The sequence below is a fragment of the Peromyscus eremicus genome, chromosome 23 (assembly GCF_949786415.1).
Source record: "Peromyscus eremicus chromosome 23, PerEre_H2_v1, whole genome shotgun sequence".
Taxonomy (NCBI): domain Eukaryota; kingdom Metazoa; phylum Chordata; class Mammalia; order Rodentia; family Cricetidae; genus Peromyscus; species Peromyscus eremicus.
In genome coordinates, this window is record NC_081438.1 from 35,164,825 (window position 1) to 35,179,527 (window position 14,703).

General features: G+C 48.1%; 1 protein-coding gene across 1 annotated transcript in view; it reads left to right on the top strand.

Annotated features, from left to right (window-relative positions):
* The window catches only part of Trrap (transformation/transcription domain associated protein), a 94,410-nt gene that overhangs the window by 14,250 nt on the left and 65,457 nt on the right, over positions 1-14,703 (top strand). The window contains exons 7-20 of the mRNA XM_059249716.1: positions 240-296; positions 478-603; positions 2,176-2,253; positions 2,419-2,507; positions 3,635-3,731; positions 5,906-6,044; positions 6,875-6,953; positions 8,233-8,467; positions 9,495-9,864; positions 9,949-10,046; positions 10,618-10,812; positions 11,606-11,797; positions 12,725-12,890; positions 13,304-13,560. Of these exons, the coding sequence (XP_059105699.1) occupies positions 240-296; positions 478-603; positions 2,176-2,253; positions 2,419-2,507; positions 3,635-3,731; positions 5,906-6,044; positions 6,875-6,953; positions 8,233-8,467; positions 9,495-9,864; positions 9,949-10,046; positions 10,618-10,812; positions 11,606-11,797; positions 12,725-12,890; positions 13,304-13,560 (2,178 nt within the window). The remainder of the gene's footprint in view (positions 1-239; positions 297-477; positions 604-2,175; positions 2,254-2,418; positions 2,508-3,634; positions 3,732-5,905; positions 6,045-6,874; positions 6,954-8,232; positions 8,468-9,494; positions 9,865-9,948; positions 10,047-10,617; positions 10,813-11,605; positions 11,798-12,724; positions 12,891-13,303; positions 13,561-14,703) is intronic.

Sequence of the window (14,703 nt, forward strand, 5' to 3'; positions counted from 1 at the left end):
CATTTGTATCTTGCTTGATAATTCCTTACCTTTTAATGTCAATTAAAAAAGATATTTGTGGGGTGAGGGAGGCGAGTGTGCCTAGGCACATGTGTGGAGGTCAGAGGACAACTCAGGCATGTCTTCAGGATTCAGTGAGGTGTCGGGCTTGAACAGCAAGCGCCTTTACCTCCTAAGCCTGCACTGGCCCTGTAAGTATGTTCTTAAAATGAAGTGTTTGTTGTTTTGTTTTGTTTTAGATTCATCACTTTTTGGATTTTGTGAAACAAATTTACAAGGAGCTTCCAAAAGTAGTGGTATGTTTTTGTTAAAGTTTGACTTTATTGCATATATTCATTTATTTACCACCTGTCCCAAAGAGAGTTTGGAGTGTTTTAGTTTGAAGAAGTGACTGAGGTGGGGTTTCTGGTTTTAGGATGGGGAATACTAAACACCACATGACACACTGTTTGCCATTTTTGTCTTCTTTCTGTGTAGAACCGCTACTTTGAGAATCCTCAGGGGATCCCTGAGAACACAGTGCCTCCACCAGAAATGGTTGGTATGATCACGACAATTGCCGTGAAGGTCAATCCCGAGCGGGAGGACAGCGAGACCAGGACGGTGGGTGTTCCTCCCTTCCTGCTGACAGCTGTGTTCTCTCTCCAAACCCATGACTTCTCTATTGGGTAGAGGGGGAAATGAGATAACTTAGACCATTTGGTTTTCTCTTTTCTCTTTCCTTAAACCTGGAGGCACAAGGAGGTCCTGCCACCTTGGGCACCCAGCACCGAGGAAACCTGGGGTCTCTTGCTGGCAAGAGCAGCAGGCTAGGCATGGGGGCCGAGAAATTCTGCTCTGTTAGAAGTCCTTTAAAGCTATAGGTAAAATTGAAGTCCCCTGGGCCAGAGGACCTGGATGGGCCCCAGCCCCACTCTGGTTTCCTGACTCTAAAACTCGGTGAACCTTCCCCTCAACCTTGTTTTTCCTGTTTTTATCTGGAAATCTGTGTCTCAGGCTTTGCAGAGGTAATGTGAGTGTCGTCGGTCACGTAGGAGAGATGTGGTGACCTTTTGCTGTGACTCATTTTTGGGGCTGAGTTAAGAATGTTGTGCTGGGGCTAGGGGCCTGTGTCTATTGGAAGAATGCTTGCCCACATGCAGGAAGGCCCCGGGCTCTGTCCTCAGCACTGGGTCAACTGAGCATGTTGGTGCATGTTTATAATCCTAGCACTAGGGAGATGTGGGCTCAGTTGAAGGCCCTTCTCAGCTGCATAGCGAGTTGGATGCCAGCCTGGGCTACATGTGACAGCCTAAAGGAGGCATTTTAGCGCTGTGCTTGTGCTGAGACAAGGCCTCAGCTTGTGCTGAGGAGAACCAAACTGAATTTTAAGCAAAGCTCAGTCCATTGCTCGCTGGTAGTGTGCATGCAGCTGCCCTTCTTCTTGTTTTAAGAGTCCTTAGTAAGCTCATTCAGCTCTCCTGGATTTACTATAAGCATTTTTTCTGCATATAAATATTGTTAAAACCTGTAGGCTAAATTGGACTCTTGAAGTTTTTCTTGTTTGTTTAAGTCAGATAGTGGCTTAAAGAGCTGGGTGTGTTGCTGGGCTGGATGGCACACACCTTTATTGCTGGCTCTTGGGAGGCAGAGGTAGAGGAATCTGTGAGTTTGAGGCCAGCCTAGTCTACATTACGAAACTCTGTCTCAAAAACAGACTGAATGTGGTGGTACATGACTGAGGCAGGAGGATGGCGATGAGTTACAAGTTCACCTTGCTAAGTAGTAAATTCAGTCAAGGCCAGCCTGGGTTACACAGTGAGACTCTTTCAAAAACCAGACAGCTGGGCCTGGTGTTGCTTGCTCACAATCCCAGCGTTTAGGATGCAGAGGCAGGAGGATCACTGTAAGTTTGAGGTCAGCCAAGAGTATGGAGGGAGACCTTGTCTCCAAACCAGGCTTCCTACCCTCACAGAAATACCCAACCCCCCAGATTTCTTAGGTGATTTGAATCTGTTTGGATTTCCCCGCAAGATTTTGCCTTCTGTGAAGTAACAGTTGTATGTACTTAGTTTGGGCCCTCCACAGACACTTGCAAGGGTGTGTCAGGGTGTCTGCTCAGTGTCCCCTAGTGGGACTGGCTAGACTTGTAGGTGCCACAGAGCTGATGTTCCCTCTCCTCTCTACATCTCACAGCATTCCATCATTCCACGAGGATCACTTTCACTGAAAGTCCTGGCTGAACTGCCCATCATCGTTGTACTAATGTACCAGGTATGTGTACCCCTTTCATGTGAAAGTTCCTGTCTGATTTCCTTCAGTGAGTAAGATGTACATGAAGCCCACATGCTCGTGGACATCCCGCTGTCTCTGTGGTGTGCCAGATCATTCTGTGGTAGACGACTGTGAAAGCCCTGAACTCCACTGTTTCCCTTCCAGCTGTACAAACTGAACATCCACAGCGTCGTTGCTGAGTTTGTGCCCTTGATCATGAATACCATCGCGATCCAGGTCTCTGCACAAGCCAGGTAAGCAATCCTCAGATCAAGACGAAGCTGACACCACGGTGCTTTTTCCACCTAGTAATTGCCATTGCCCCCGTTCTTGAGATGTGAGAATTGTGTTAACAGTGGGCTGAAACCAAGTGCTTTTGGACTTACTTTAAACTCGTATTGGAGTAGTGGTGTCTATGATTGCTTTATCCATTCTGTGTGTCTGTGGATGTGAGTGTGTGCATGCCCATGTCGCAGCATGTGCTGTGGAGGTCAGAAGACAACTTGCAGAAGTCAGGTCTCTCCTTCTACCTTGGGAGTCCCAGGGATTGAACTCAGGTTGTCAGTCTTGGCAGCAGGAGCCTTTAGCTGCCGAGCCATGTCACAGGCCTCTTAGTTGAAAAGATGCTCTAGTAGGTTGTTTTCTCTCTTCTTAGAAGTTCCCCAGGGTCACTAGGCATTGCTTGTTCTGACTGTCCTTGCGAAAACTGACAGTGGGCTTGACCTCCAGGGCTCCCTGCTGGGGAGGACCAGGCCCACTGGATCCATCCTTGTGTTAAACCAAATAGCATTCCTTAAGGACCCCCTCTCTTGACATGCAGCCCCTCTGACTGTGAGGTACTTGAGGAGCATCTGAGGAGTGACCCTCTCCAGCCATCCCCAGAGCTTGTATTAAGCACACAGGTGCCCTGAGGAATGCAGGTCATGCAGCATGGGTGATAGGAAATCCATATTAGTTAGGAGTGCTGTGGTGTGGTTTGATTTGAGCCTTCCAGAACTTCTATGTTATGCCATTTTTCTTTTCTTTTTAAAAATTCTGTGTATGTGTGCATGGCTATGTGTGGGTATGTGCACATGAGTACAATACCCATGGAGGCCAGAAGAGGGCATCAGATCTCCCTGGAGCTATAGTTTCAGGAGCTTATGAGCTGTCCAACATGATGTTGGAAATGGAACCTGGGTTCTCTGTAAACAGCAAGTGCTCTTAACCACTGAGCCTTTCATGTGATTTGAAACTGCATAAAAGTAGATGTATTTATGTTGCAGTGGTGCTTTTGGTTGTATGGAAATGAGGGAACTTCAAGGCTTAGTAGTTGCTGTAGGTGCTTAATTCCAAGTCACCTAAAGGACTGATGTTGGATTTGTATTCAATTCCTGCCCAGGCAACATAAGCTTTACAACAAGGAGCTGTATGCTGACTTCATCGCAGCTCAGATCAAAACCTTGTCGTTTTTAGCCTATATCATCAGAATTTACCAGGTAAGTTCCTAGACTTGGTTTGCTTTTATTCTTGTGTGTAAGCACGTGAGTGTGCACTTTGGGTAGGTGTGTATTTGTATGTGATGTATGTGTGTATATGTGTTTATAAATGAATGCACATGTGTGCAGGTATGTGTGTATGTAGGCCAGGGGTTGGTGTAGGGAATCTTCTAGATTGCTTTCCATCTTTTTCTTTTGGAGGCAGGGTCTCTTAAGTCAAACCCAGAGCTCATTGTATTGTTAGCTCTGTCAGCACCCTGCTCCAGATCCTGTCTCTCCCTTCCAAGGGTGGAATTACTGCTGCCGTACCTACCCTGAGTTTCTGTAGGCTCTGGCAAGCTGGCCTCTGATTCTCCAGCACAGCAGCACTTCAGCCCTGAGTTCTCCCCCCTGTTGTTGCTGTAGTTTACAGACAGTAAAATTCATTCTCTGTGCGTGTGTCCTTGAGTTGACCGTGGCTCCCAGTCAGCCGTTAACGTATAGAAGGCTTCTGTCCCCCTAAAGTTTCGTGGCCAATTGTAGTCAGTGTGTCCCACATCTCCGGTTCCTGGCAGACCTGTGTGTTTTGGTCCCCATAGCTTTGCCGAGTTTCTGCAGTGCGCTGTCTGCAGCTCGCGTCTGCCGTCTTTCACTGGGCAGGGGTGCTGAGGTGTCAGGAGTGAACTGCTTCTCTTCAATCAGAAGGAAGCAAAGGGGGCCTGCGCTCCCACATTTAGGCTACATTTTTGTTTTTGTTTTTAAAATTTTGTTGTGTGTAAGTGTGTGACTGGTTCTCTGCTTCCTCCTTAATGGGGTTCTGGGGACCTCAACTTGGGTCACCAGGCTCGCATGGCGAGTGATGTTACCTCCTGAGCCCTCTTACTCCCCCAACCTCATCTTTTTCTTCCTTGAGATGTGGTCTCACTACACAGCGTGGTTGCCGTGATTTGCTATGGTAACAGGCCGATCTCCAGTTGGCAGTGATCCTCCTGCCTCTGCCTCTCGAGGTGGAATCGCAGGCTTTTAACATCAGACCTGGCTTAAGCTATATAATGTTTTTATTTGGTTTGGTTTTGGTTTTTCAAGACAGGGTTTCACTGTGTAGCTTTGACTGTCCTGGAACTCACTCTGTAGATCAGGCTGTCCTCGAATTCACAGAGATCCGCCTGCCTCTGCTTCCCAAGTGCTGGGACTAAAGGCGTGCACCTCCACTGCCTAGCAAGCTATGTAATTTTTAATAAAGTTTTTGGGTAGGCAGTCAACAATTATTCTAAAGTATGGAGTAAATGTAATTCTGATCTCTTGCAATGGAATTATGTTTTGTTTCTAAGGTTTTTTGTTTTTGGAGACAGGGAACTCTGTAAGGGTTTAACAATTGTTTTAAAATAAAAACTACTTTACATCTCACTGTGTAGCCCAGCCTGGCCTTCAACCCATGATCCTTAATCTCCAGAGTGCTGGATTGTGGGCATTGACCACCAGGACCAGATAAATGACGGTTTTGTCCCTTGGTGTTGAGTCAGGAAGAGACTGTTGAGAGCTCCTCAGAATCGTCCCCGTCAGTCTCTGTCGTCACTCTCAACTCATGTTAGCAGGATGACTAAGAGGACTGGTTGATTTTTGAGCCAGTGTCTTACTATGTAGCTTTGACTGGCCTGGAACTTATTAGGTAGACCAGGGTGGTCTCACAGAGATCTTTCTAGCCCTGAATTTTTTTTTTTTTTTTTTTTCTATTTAAGATTTATTACGTGTTCTGCATGCAGGAACGCCTGCAGGCCAGAAGAGGGCACCAGATCTCATTATAGATGGCTGTGAGCCACCATGTGGTGGCTGGGAATTGAACTCAGGACCCCTAGAAGAGCAGGCAGCACTCTTAACCCCTGAGCCATCTCTCCAGCTCCCACCCTGAATATTTTTTAAACAGGCTTTAGCATTTATTTTCTCTCTACTGGAATAATGCATATTCACTATGGAAATTTGTAAAACAGTAAAGCAATACAAACACTGCATCCACACTTACACCACATGAAAGGCCATCTGTCCATGCTGTCATATTTTCAGAATGACACTGGCTACATGGCTTTGCGCAAACACATGTCCACACTGAAACCTTTTGGGTGGTACTTGCTTAGTAGGCCTTGGTGTCTCTGCCACCTCCCACACAAGTATGACTGTTGTCCTCCTTGCTGTGACAGGAGCTAGTGACCAAGTACTCTCAGCAGATGGTGAAAGGCATGCTACAGTTGCTTTCCAATTGCCCAGCGGAGACTGCGCACCTCAGGAAGGAGCTTCTCATCGCTGCCAAGCACATCCTCACCACGGAGCTGAGAAACCGTAAGGCTAGCTTTTCTTTGAAGGCCTGTGTCGCCTGTGCCGACTTTGGGGCCAGTGACTTCCTGAAGGTTCTACAGGGTCTTGGCATGCCTGTTCTTTCCTAATTGCTGCCTTGGGGCTTCTCAGTTCTTTAATTTTTTTTTTTTTTTTTTTTACTTTTGTTTACTTCTGATGTGCATGGATGTGTAGATAACTTTAACTTGCATCTGTATGGGTCTGTGCGCCACGTGTGTGCTTGTTGTCTTCAGAGACCAGAAGAGGGTGTCAGATCCCTGAGACTGGAGTCATTGTGAGCTGCCATGTAGGTGCTGAGAATCGAACACCTGTCTCCTACTAAGCTAACTTCTTTTCTTTATTTGTTTTGTTTTGCTTTTTTTGAGACAGGGTTTTTCTGTGTTAATAGCCTTAGCTGTCCTGGAACTCACTCGGTAGCCCAGGCTGGCCTCAAACTCAGAGATCCACCTGCCTCTGCCTCCCGAGTGCTGGGATTAAAGGTGTGCACCACCACACCCATCTGCCCTCCTTTTTAAAGACTTATTTTACTAATTGTCTGTGTGCTGGGGTGAGGAGTCTGCAGGAGACCAGAGGCATGAAATGTTGGTTGTGAGCTTAGAGCTGTCTCTCCAGCCTGTCTTGGTTAGTTCTCTAACAACAGACATTACCCTGGTTGTATCTTTGTGGGCAGGTGGTTCGTGTGGCCCAGTAGAACCAACATCCCACTTTGCGGTGCCTTTCTGGTCTTTTCTCTGCCCTTTTCTTGGCCTAACAGGTCACAGGCTGACAGCTGTGAAAGGTCTATGCAGTCTTTAATGTTCTCATGTGTTTCCTAGAGTTCATCCCCTGCATGGACAAGCTGTTTGATGAATCCATCCTGATTGGCTCTGGATACACGGCACGAGAGACACTCAGGTACAGCATCATTAGACCCAGGATGCAGGCCTGCTTGGCATGATGGCCAGGGACAGGATCACCTGCACATTGGGTGAGCTCTAATGCAGGCCGTTGGATCCTACTCACCTATTGGATTTAGAATGACAGCAGGTTTGGAAGTGCGGAATTGCTTAGGTTGTTTTTTTTTTTTTTTTTTTTTAATTTTTTTATTTTTATTTTTATTTTTAAAGCTTCTTTAAAACATTTTTGGAATTTATTTGGTATGTGTGTGCTCATGCACTCAATGCCAAGGTGTAGAGGTTAGTGGACAACGTGCATGATTTAATAACCCAGGAAATGTATGTGCATACAGTGTCAAAATGTGTAGAGCATTCACCTATTAACTAGTTAACATTTTGAGATAGTCTCACTCTGTAGCCATGGCTGGCCTGGAACTCACAGAGATCCGCCTGCCGCTGCCTCCTGAGTGCTGGGATTAAAGGTGTGTACCACCATGTCTGGCACACAGTTTGAACAACAAGCCCCACTCAGTACATGAACAAGCTGGTGGTCATTTATGCTGTGGTTACCGTATATGCCAGTACCTGTTAGGTATTTTCCTGGTTAGTTATTATTGTTGACCTGATATAGTCTAGAGCAGTGGTTCTCAACCCCAAAGGGTTTCTAACCCACAGGTTGAGAACTGCTGCCTTAAAGAGAACATTTATCCTTGCCAAGAAGGATAACTGTCAGTAGCTGATCTAGAGAGTTCCCTGACTAACAAGAGGGAAGCTCCATGAAGAGTTGTTCCTGTCAGATTGACCTGTGGTCATGTCTATGGGGCATGTTCTTGATTGCTAATTAGTAGAAGAGTCTAGTCCACTGTGGGTGGCACCATCCTTAGGCATGTGATCCTGGGTTGTAGAAAAGTTAACTGAGTATCAGCCAGTAGGCAGGGCTCCCCATTGTTGCTGCTTCAAGCTCTTGCTTGAATTCCTTCTGGGTTACTGTAGTGATAAGACTGTGACCTAGAATTGTAAGCCAACTAACCCTTCGCTCCCTAAAGTTGCTTTTGGTCAGAGTGTTTTATCCCAGCACCAAAAAAGCCGACTAGGACAGGAACTTTATGACTTGGATGAAAGTTAGCTTTTCAGTGTGTAGAGTGAAGCATGACAAGAAAGATTGGGCCTTTCATTTGAGCAGCTGGGAGAGGTACAAGGGCCTGGGTGGGGACTAAGGTCATCTGGACCCTCCCCCCTTAGCACTGCAGTGCCAGCAGTGACTACAGGGAGTTCACTGATGGCGTCTCTCCCTGCAGACCCCTTGCCTACAGCACACTTGCTGACCTTGTGCATCACGTTCGCCAGCACCTGCCCCTCAGTGACCTTTCCCTCGCCGTCCAGCTCTTTGCCAAGAACATCGATGATGAGTCCCTGCCCAGTAGCATCCAAACCATGTCCTGCAAACTCCTGCTGAACCTGGTAGACTGCATCCGCTCCAAGAGTGAGCAGGAGAGCGGCAATGGCAGAGATGTCTTGATGCGGATGCTGGAGGTACCCGCTGCTTTGATGTATCTTACACATTGTTAATTGGCTTTGGGAGTTAGACCACACTGTTCAAACCCTGGGTCCTCCTGCTGCTGGTAGCCATGCTCGGAAGCTGCTTATATCTGTGTGTTTCTCTTCAGTCTCAGGATAGTCAGCATCTGTCTGGCAGGGCTGCCCTGAGAGTACCCATCCTGGGGAGACCCCAGTTAGTGTCAGTGGGAGGGAAGGATGAAAGGTTTTCCATGGCACTGGAGGGCCACTCCAACAGTCTTGAGCCAAAGCTGGGTCCTGCTCACCAGCTCAGAAACCGGCAGCTGTTGACCTTTGTGCATATATATGTGTGTGGGGCCACAGGACCATTTCTACTGTATGTTACGGTTTTTCAAGACAGGGTTTCTCTGTGTAGCCCTAGCTGTCCTGGAACTCACTCTGTAGACCAGGCTGGCCTTGAACTCACAGAGATCCACCTGCCTCTGCCTACCAAGTGCTATGATTAAAGGCATGAGCTACCACTGCCTAGCTCTGTTTTGGGTTTTCTAAAGATTTAATTTTAAATGTTAATTGTGTGTGTGTGTGTGCTGTGCATATGTTCATGTTTGCCAGAGGTTTAGATTACCGTAGAGCTGGTCCAGACAGTTTGAGCCATCCCACGTGAGTGCTGGGAATGGATCTTTGGCCCTCTGGAAGAGAAGTATGATCTCTTAATAGCTGAGCCATCTCTGCAGCGTGTTTTGTATTTTTAAAACAAGGTCTTGGTCTGTAGTTCCCCCGGAGCCTCTGCTGACTAGTTACCAGCCCCGGAGTTCCCTGCTGTGTCTGCCTCCCCAGAGCTGGGGTTACAGGAGCATGTTGCCATGCCCTGCTCTGCTGCGTGGGCTCTGAGAACTGCACACAGTCCTCACGCTTGCAAGGCAGGCACTTTCCAGACTGAGCAGTCATCTCTAGTGACAGGCAGGATGACTTCAGAGGGTTTCAGATGTTTGGCTATTAACTTTTGGCTCCTTCCCTTGACCCTAATTTCTTTTGCCATTAGGTTTTTGTCCTCAAGTTCCACACCATTGCCCGATACCAGCTCTCGGCCATTTTTAAGAAATGCAAGCCTCAGTCTGAACTGGGAGCTGCAGAAGCCGCACTGCCTGGGGTGCCCACGGCCCCTGCTGCCCCTGGTCCAGCACCTTCCCCAGCCCCTGTGCCTGCCCCTGCCCCTCCTCCACCCCCACCCCCAACCACCCCAGCCACCCCAGTGACCCCAGCCCCTGTGCCTCCATTTGAGAAGCAAGGAGAAAAGGACAAGGAAGATAAGCAAACGTTCCAAGTCACAGATTGCCGGAGTTTGGTGAAGACCTTGGTCTGCGGAGTGAAGACCATCACGTGGGGCATAACGTCATGTAAAGCACCTGGTGGTAATTCTACTCTTACACCTTTTAGACCGACAGCATTTTCAGTTGGTGTGTTTGCCAGGTTTTAATGTATTCTCTCTCTTCTAGAAGCTCAGTTTATTCCTAACAAGCAATTACAACCCAAAGAAACTCAGATTTACATCAAACTTGTGAAGTATGCAATGCAAGCCTTGGATATTTATCAGGTATGAAGCGGCTGCAAACTGTGCTGTTGAGTGTGGAAGGTTCCCTTAGAATGGAGTCTAGTGGCCGAACGGGCCTTGGACTTCACTCCGAGGTGGCACGGGTCTGGTTTTGTTGTTGCGTGGCCTGCCCAGCTTTGCGTTGTGCTGGGATAGCACATGTGCATCATCACACCAGTTTATGTGGTGCTGGGGATCAAACCCAGGCTTCATGCATGTTGGTGTTTAATTCTCCTCCTGTTACTGTGGTGAAGTACTCTGACAAAAGCAGTTGAGGGGATAAGGGGCTTATTTATTATCAAATGGAGGTTGTCAGGTACCTCTACCCTCTGAGCTGTCTCTCTGGCCTCTTAAGTTTACTTACTGTTTTTGTTTTTGTTTTTTCCTGATGTAAATACCTAGTTTCTTCGTTTTCAAAGTTGAGGCAAGAATAGTGATTTTAGAAGGATGATAATAACCTTTATTGTTGAATTCAGTGACCCGCTTTAAGTGTATATCTTGTGATTTTGTAAAGAAATATATATACAATGGAAGGTGCTCCGTTCTAACGACTGTGGTGGTTCCCCCATTCCAGGTCCAGATCGCAGGAAATGGACAGACATACATTCGAGTGGCCAACTGCCAAACTGTGAGGATGAAGGAAGAAAAGGAGGTGCTGGAACACTTTGCTGGTGTCTTCACCATGATGAACCCCCTGACGTTCAAGGAGATCTTCCAGACTACAGTCCCTTACATGGTAGAGAGGATCTCAAAAAATTATGCTCTTCAGGTAATAAATAACTCCTTTTTATATTTGTGTGTGTGTGTGTGTGTGTGTGTGTGTGTGTGTGTGTGTTTTGGACGTCACAGGACAATTTGTGGGCGTGAGTTCTCTCCTTTCACCATGTGGCTTAGGGATTGAACTTGGCTTGGTGGTAGTTGCCTTTACCTGCTGAGCCATCTTGCCAACCCCTTTTATATTCTTTACGCATTCACTTTAACTTTTTTGTATATTGAATGTTTTGTGTTTACTCATCTACTTTGAAGCTTTAAGAAAAAAAATGCTGTCCCTTGGCTGGAGAGATGGCTCATTGGTTAAGAGCGCTGGCTGTTCTTCCAGGAGTCCTGAGTTCAATTCCCAGCAACCACATGATGGCTCACAGCCATCTGTAATGAGACCTGGCGCCCTCTTCTGGCTTGCAGGCATACATGCTGACAGAACACTGTATACATAAAAATCTTAGGAAAAAAAAAACGCTGTACCCAAGGATGTGTTTGTAGGGGAGTATTGGTAATGATGTTTGAGAAAGTTTTCAAGCTTTCGGATGCCTTGGGCGGGCTCCTTTCAAGAGTAGAAGCTAACGGGTGTTAAATGTACCTGTCAGTGTTGGGTGGTGAGCAGGGGAGTGGCAGATCTAAAGCTCCGTGCTCTGGTAGGAGGCGCAGCTTGTCTGATGTGGTAAGTTTAGTTTTCTCAGCAGTCTGCCGCCAGTGGGTTTTGTTTGGAAGCTCATTACTTTGCCTTTTGCAGCTGCTTTGGGGAAGGGGATTATTTTTGTCATGGGCATTTCTTATTTTGACAGATTGTTGCCAACTCCTTCTTGGCAAATCCTACTACCTCGGCTCTGTTTGCCACAATCCTGGTGGAGTACCTCCTGGACCGGCTGCCAGAAATGGGCTCCAACGTGGAACTCTCCAACTTGTACCTCAAGCTGTTCAAGTTGGTCTTCGGTTCAGTGTCCCTGTTTGCAGCTGAAAACGAGCAGATGCTAAAGGTAATGTGCACCCTGCTCTGAGGGCCACTGGGGTGCTGGAGGTAGTGTGCACCCCGCTCTGAGGGCCACTGGGGTGCTGGAGGTAATGTGCACCCCGCTCTGAGGGCCATTAGGGTGCTGGAGGTAATGTGCACCCCGCTCTGAGGGCCACTGGGGTGCTGGAGGTAATGTGCACCCCACCCTGAGAGCCACTGGGGTGCTGGAGGTAATGTGCACCCCACCCTGAGGGCCACTGGGGTGCTGGGGCTTTTATTGTTTTCATTTTTGAACAGAAATTACAGCAACTCTTTTTTTTTTTTTTTTCCTTGAGACAAGGTTTCTCTGTAGCTTTGGAGCCTGTCTTGAAACTCACTCTGTAGCCCAGGCTGGCCTTGAACTCACAGAGATCCACCTGCCTCTCCCTTCGAGTGCTGGGATTTAAAGGTGTGTGCCACCGCCCGGCAAGTGACTCCATTTTTACATGTGTAAACACTCTTTAAATTCATTGTGCCGCAGATGAGGGCCGCGTGCCAACAACAGTTCAGGTCGTACCTGGTAATGCTTGGTTGCTCTGCCAGGTGACAGTGAGAATTCAGGGTCAAGGCCGAGCATGCAGGCCTAGTATGTGACCCGCCACTTGGGAGGTAGAGGCAGTAGGATGAAGGCAGTTTCAGCTACTGTAGCACATTTTTGGCCAGCCGGGCTACATGAGACCCCATCTCAAAAACCTAGAGGAAAACTCGATCCTCAGGTAACGGTACAGAAATCTGGGAACCTACTAAGTGCATCTTTCATAGCTAGATGGCCGAAACCACCCTGGTTGTTATATTCTTTTGCTCCCAACGAAATAAGGTCTTCATGCTGCTGATGGCAGTGTTGTGTGTGAGCTCTCGTTGGAGGGCATGGAAACTCCTCACTGGTGCTCACCGATCTCCCTTCTCTGCACAGCCTCACCTGCACAAGATTGTGAACAGCTCCATGGAGCTGGCGCAGACCGCCAAGGAGCCTTACAACTACTTCCTGCTGCTCCGTGCCCTTTTCCGATCCATAGGAGGCGGCAGCCATGACCTCCTGTATCAGGAGTTTCTGCCTCTCCTCCCAAACCTCCTCCAAGGTGAGTGCAGTGTCTCGACAGGGATCTGTTTGACTGACTGCTGGACTTATGCTCTCTGCCTGGTACAGCTCATGGGAGGTGGGTGGGTGCTAGGAAGCCCACCCATTTTAGAAAATAACTTTTATTAGCTTCTATAATCAAACCACATAGGACTTGTCATGTCAAGGCCTTATTTACATTTTTTTGCAGTGTTACAATGTACAAATGGTGTGGAGTGTAAAATACTTTGAGTTTTCCACTGTATGCCTTGGGTGGCCCTTGTACCTGCTCAGCCCTTACCTGGTCTGGTTCTCTTCTCTTTGCCTAGAAACATCACAAGAAGTGTAACAGGATGTTTGTTACAGCTTGTGACTTTGTACAGCTGACGTTGCATGCATTAGGAAAGTAACATGCCCCTCCAACCCTGTTTCCAGGCCTAAACATGTTGCAGAGTGGCCTGCATAAGCAGCACATGAAGGACCTCTTTGTGGAGCTGTGTCTCACAGTGCCGGTGCGGCTGAGCTCTCTGCTGCCCTATCTGCCCATGTTGATGGATCCCTTGGTGTCTGCCCTCAATGGGTCTCAGACATTGGTCAGCCAAGGCCTGAGGACCTTGGAGTTATGTGTAGACAACCTGCAGCCGGATTTCCTCTATGACCACATTCAGCCTGTGCGTGCAGAGCTCATGCAGGTAAGTGTACTTTCTTCACCTCTGCACCACCAGGGGCAACAGCTCTTCATACCTCCGGTTTGTCCTAAGGAGTCCCTGTACTCAGTCAGAGGCAGACTGCGTGAGGCTTGCTTGCCAAGCCCTGGGATGTACTAACCAGTGTTTACCGCTAGTGTAGTCTCCATAAGCCAGTGTGAAGGCAGATGGTCTGGGTGCTGTATAGCTGCTGATGCTCCCAGAAAGAACCTGCCTGTGTCCACACGCTTTCGGTTTTATAGTAAAGCAATGAAATTGCAGGGCAGCTGATGGGCATCTTTCCTGCCCCGCCTCATCCCAAGAGAAAAAGAACAGATAATAATACAATGTTTTTTTGAAGTCTTAGGGGTTTTTTTGTTCATTAGAAATCAGATGTTGCTGGGTGGTAGTAGCATACGACATTAGTCCTAGCACTTGGGAGGCAAGCAGATCTTTGAGTTTGAAGCCAGCCTGGTCTACAGAGTGAGTTCCAGGACAGCCAGGACCACACAGAGAAACCCTGTCTCACCCCTGCCCCCCAAATGAGGTGTTAAGTATCCCGTTTTCCCCTTTGTTTTGTACTGTGATTATGATGGGATTGGTAGTCACTGGTGGCAGGGAACTCTTTACTCCTGCCCGCTAGCGTATGGTTCCCAGGCAGCCCTCCATGGTGGAGGCTCAGCAGCTCAGCACACAGGGGTCTCCAGACTAGCCGGATTGGAGGGACGACTGGTACCTTCCCTGCCCAGCCTGAGGTGATCTCTTGGTCTCTCCACACTGAAAGAAGATGGCACGGGGCCCCTCGTCAGGGGAGGATGCAGAGCCCGCTCTGAGAGCTGGGCCATCGGTTCTGGAAAGCAGAGCTCGTCTTGACTGAGCATGTGTGGCCAGCCAGGGAAAGTGGAAGCAAGGGTGGCTGCTGGGGCTGAGGGAGTGCTGGGCCTCAGTTTGCTTTACACGAGAGCCCTCAGGTGAGGTTAAAGGTCCCTCCTAGTTTCTGGGGGCCCAGTAACCCACAAGACAAGTGTTGTCTCTCCTGATCACCCACTGAGCCTTGGTCCTGCCCTCACCTGCCTAAGAAGCAGAAGACTCCTCCCTGAGGCAGGGGCCTCACAGCCCATCCTCAGTGGTTTGACTTGCAAGAACATG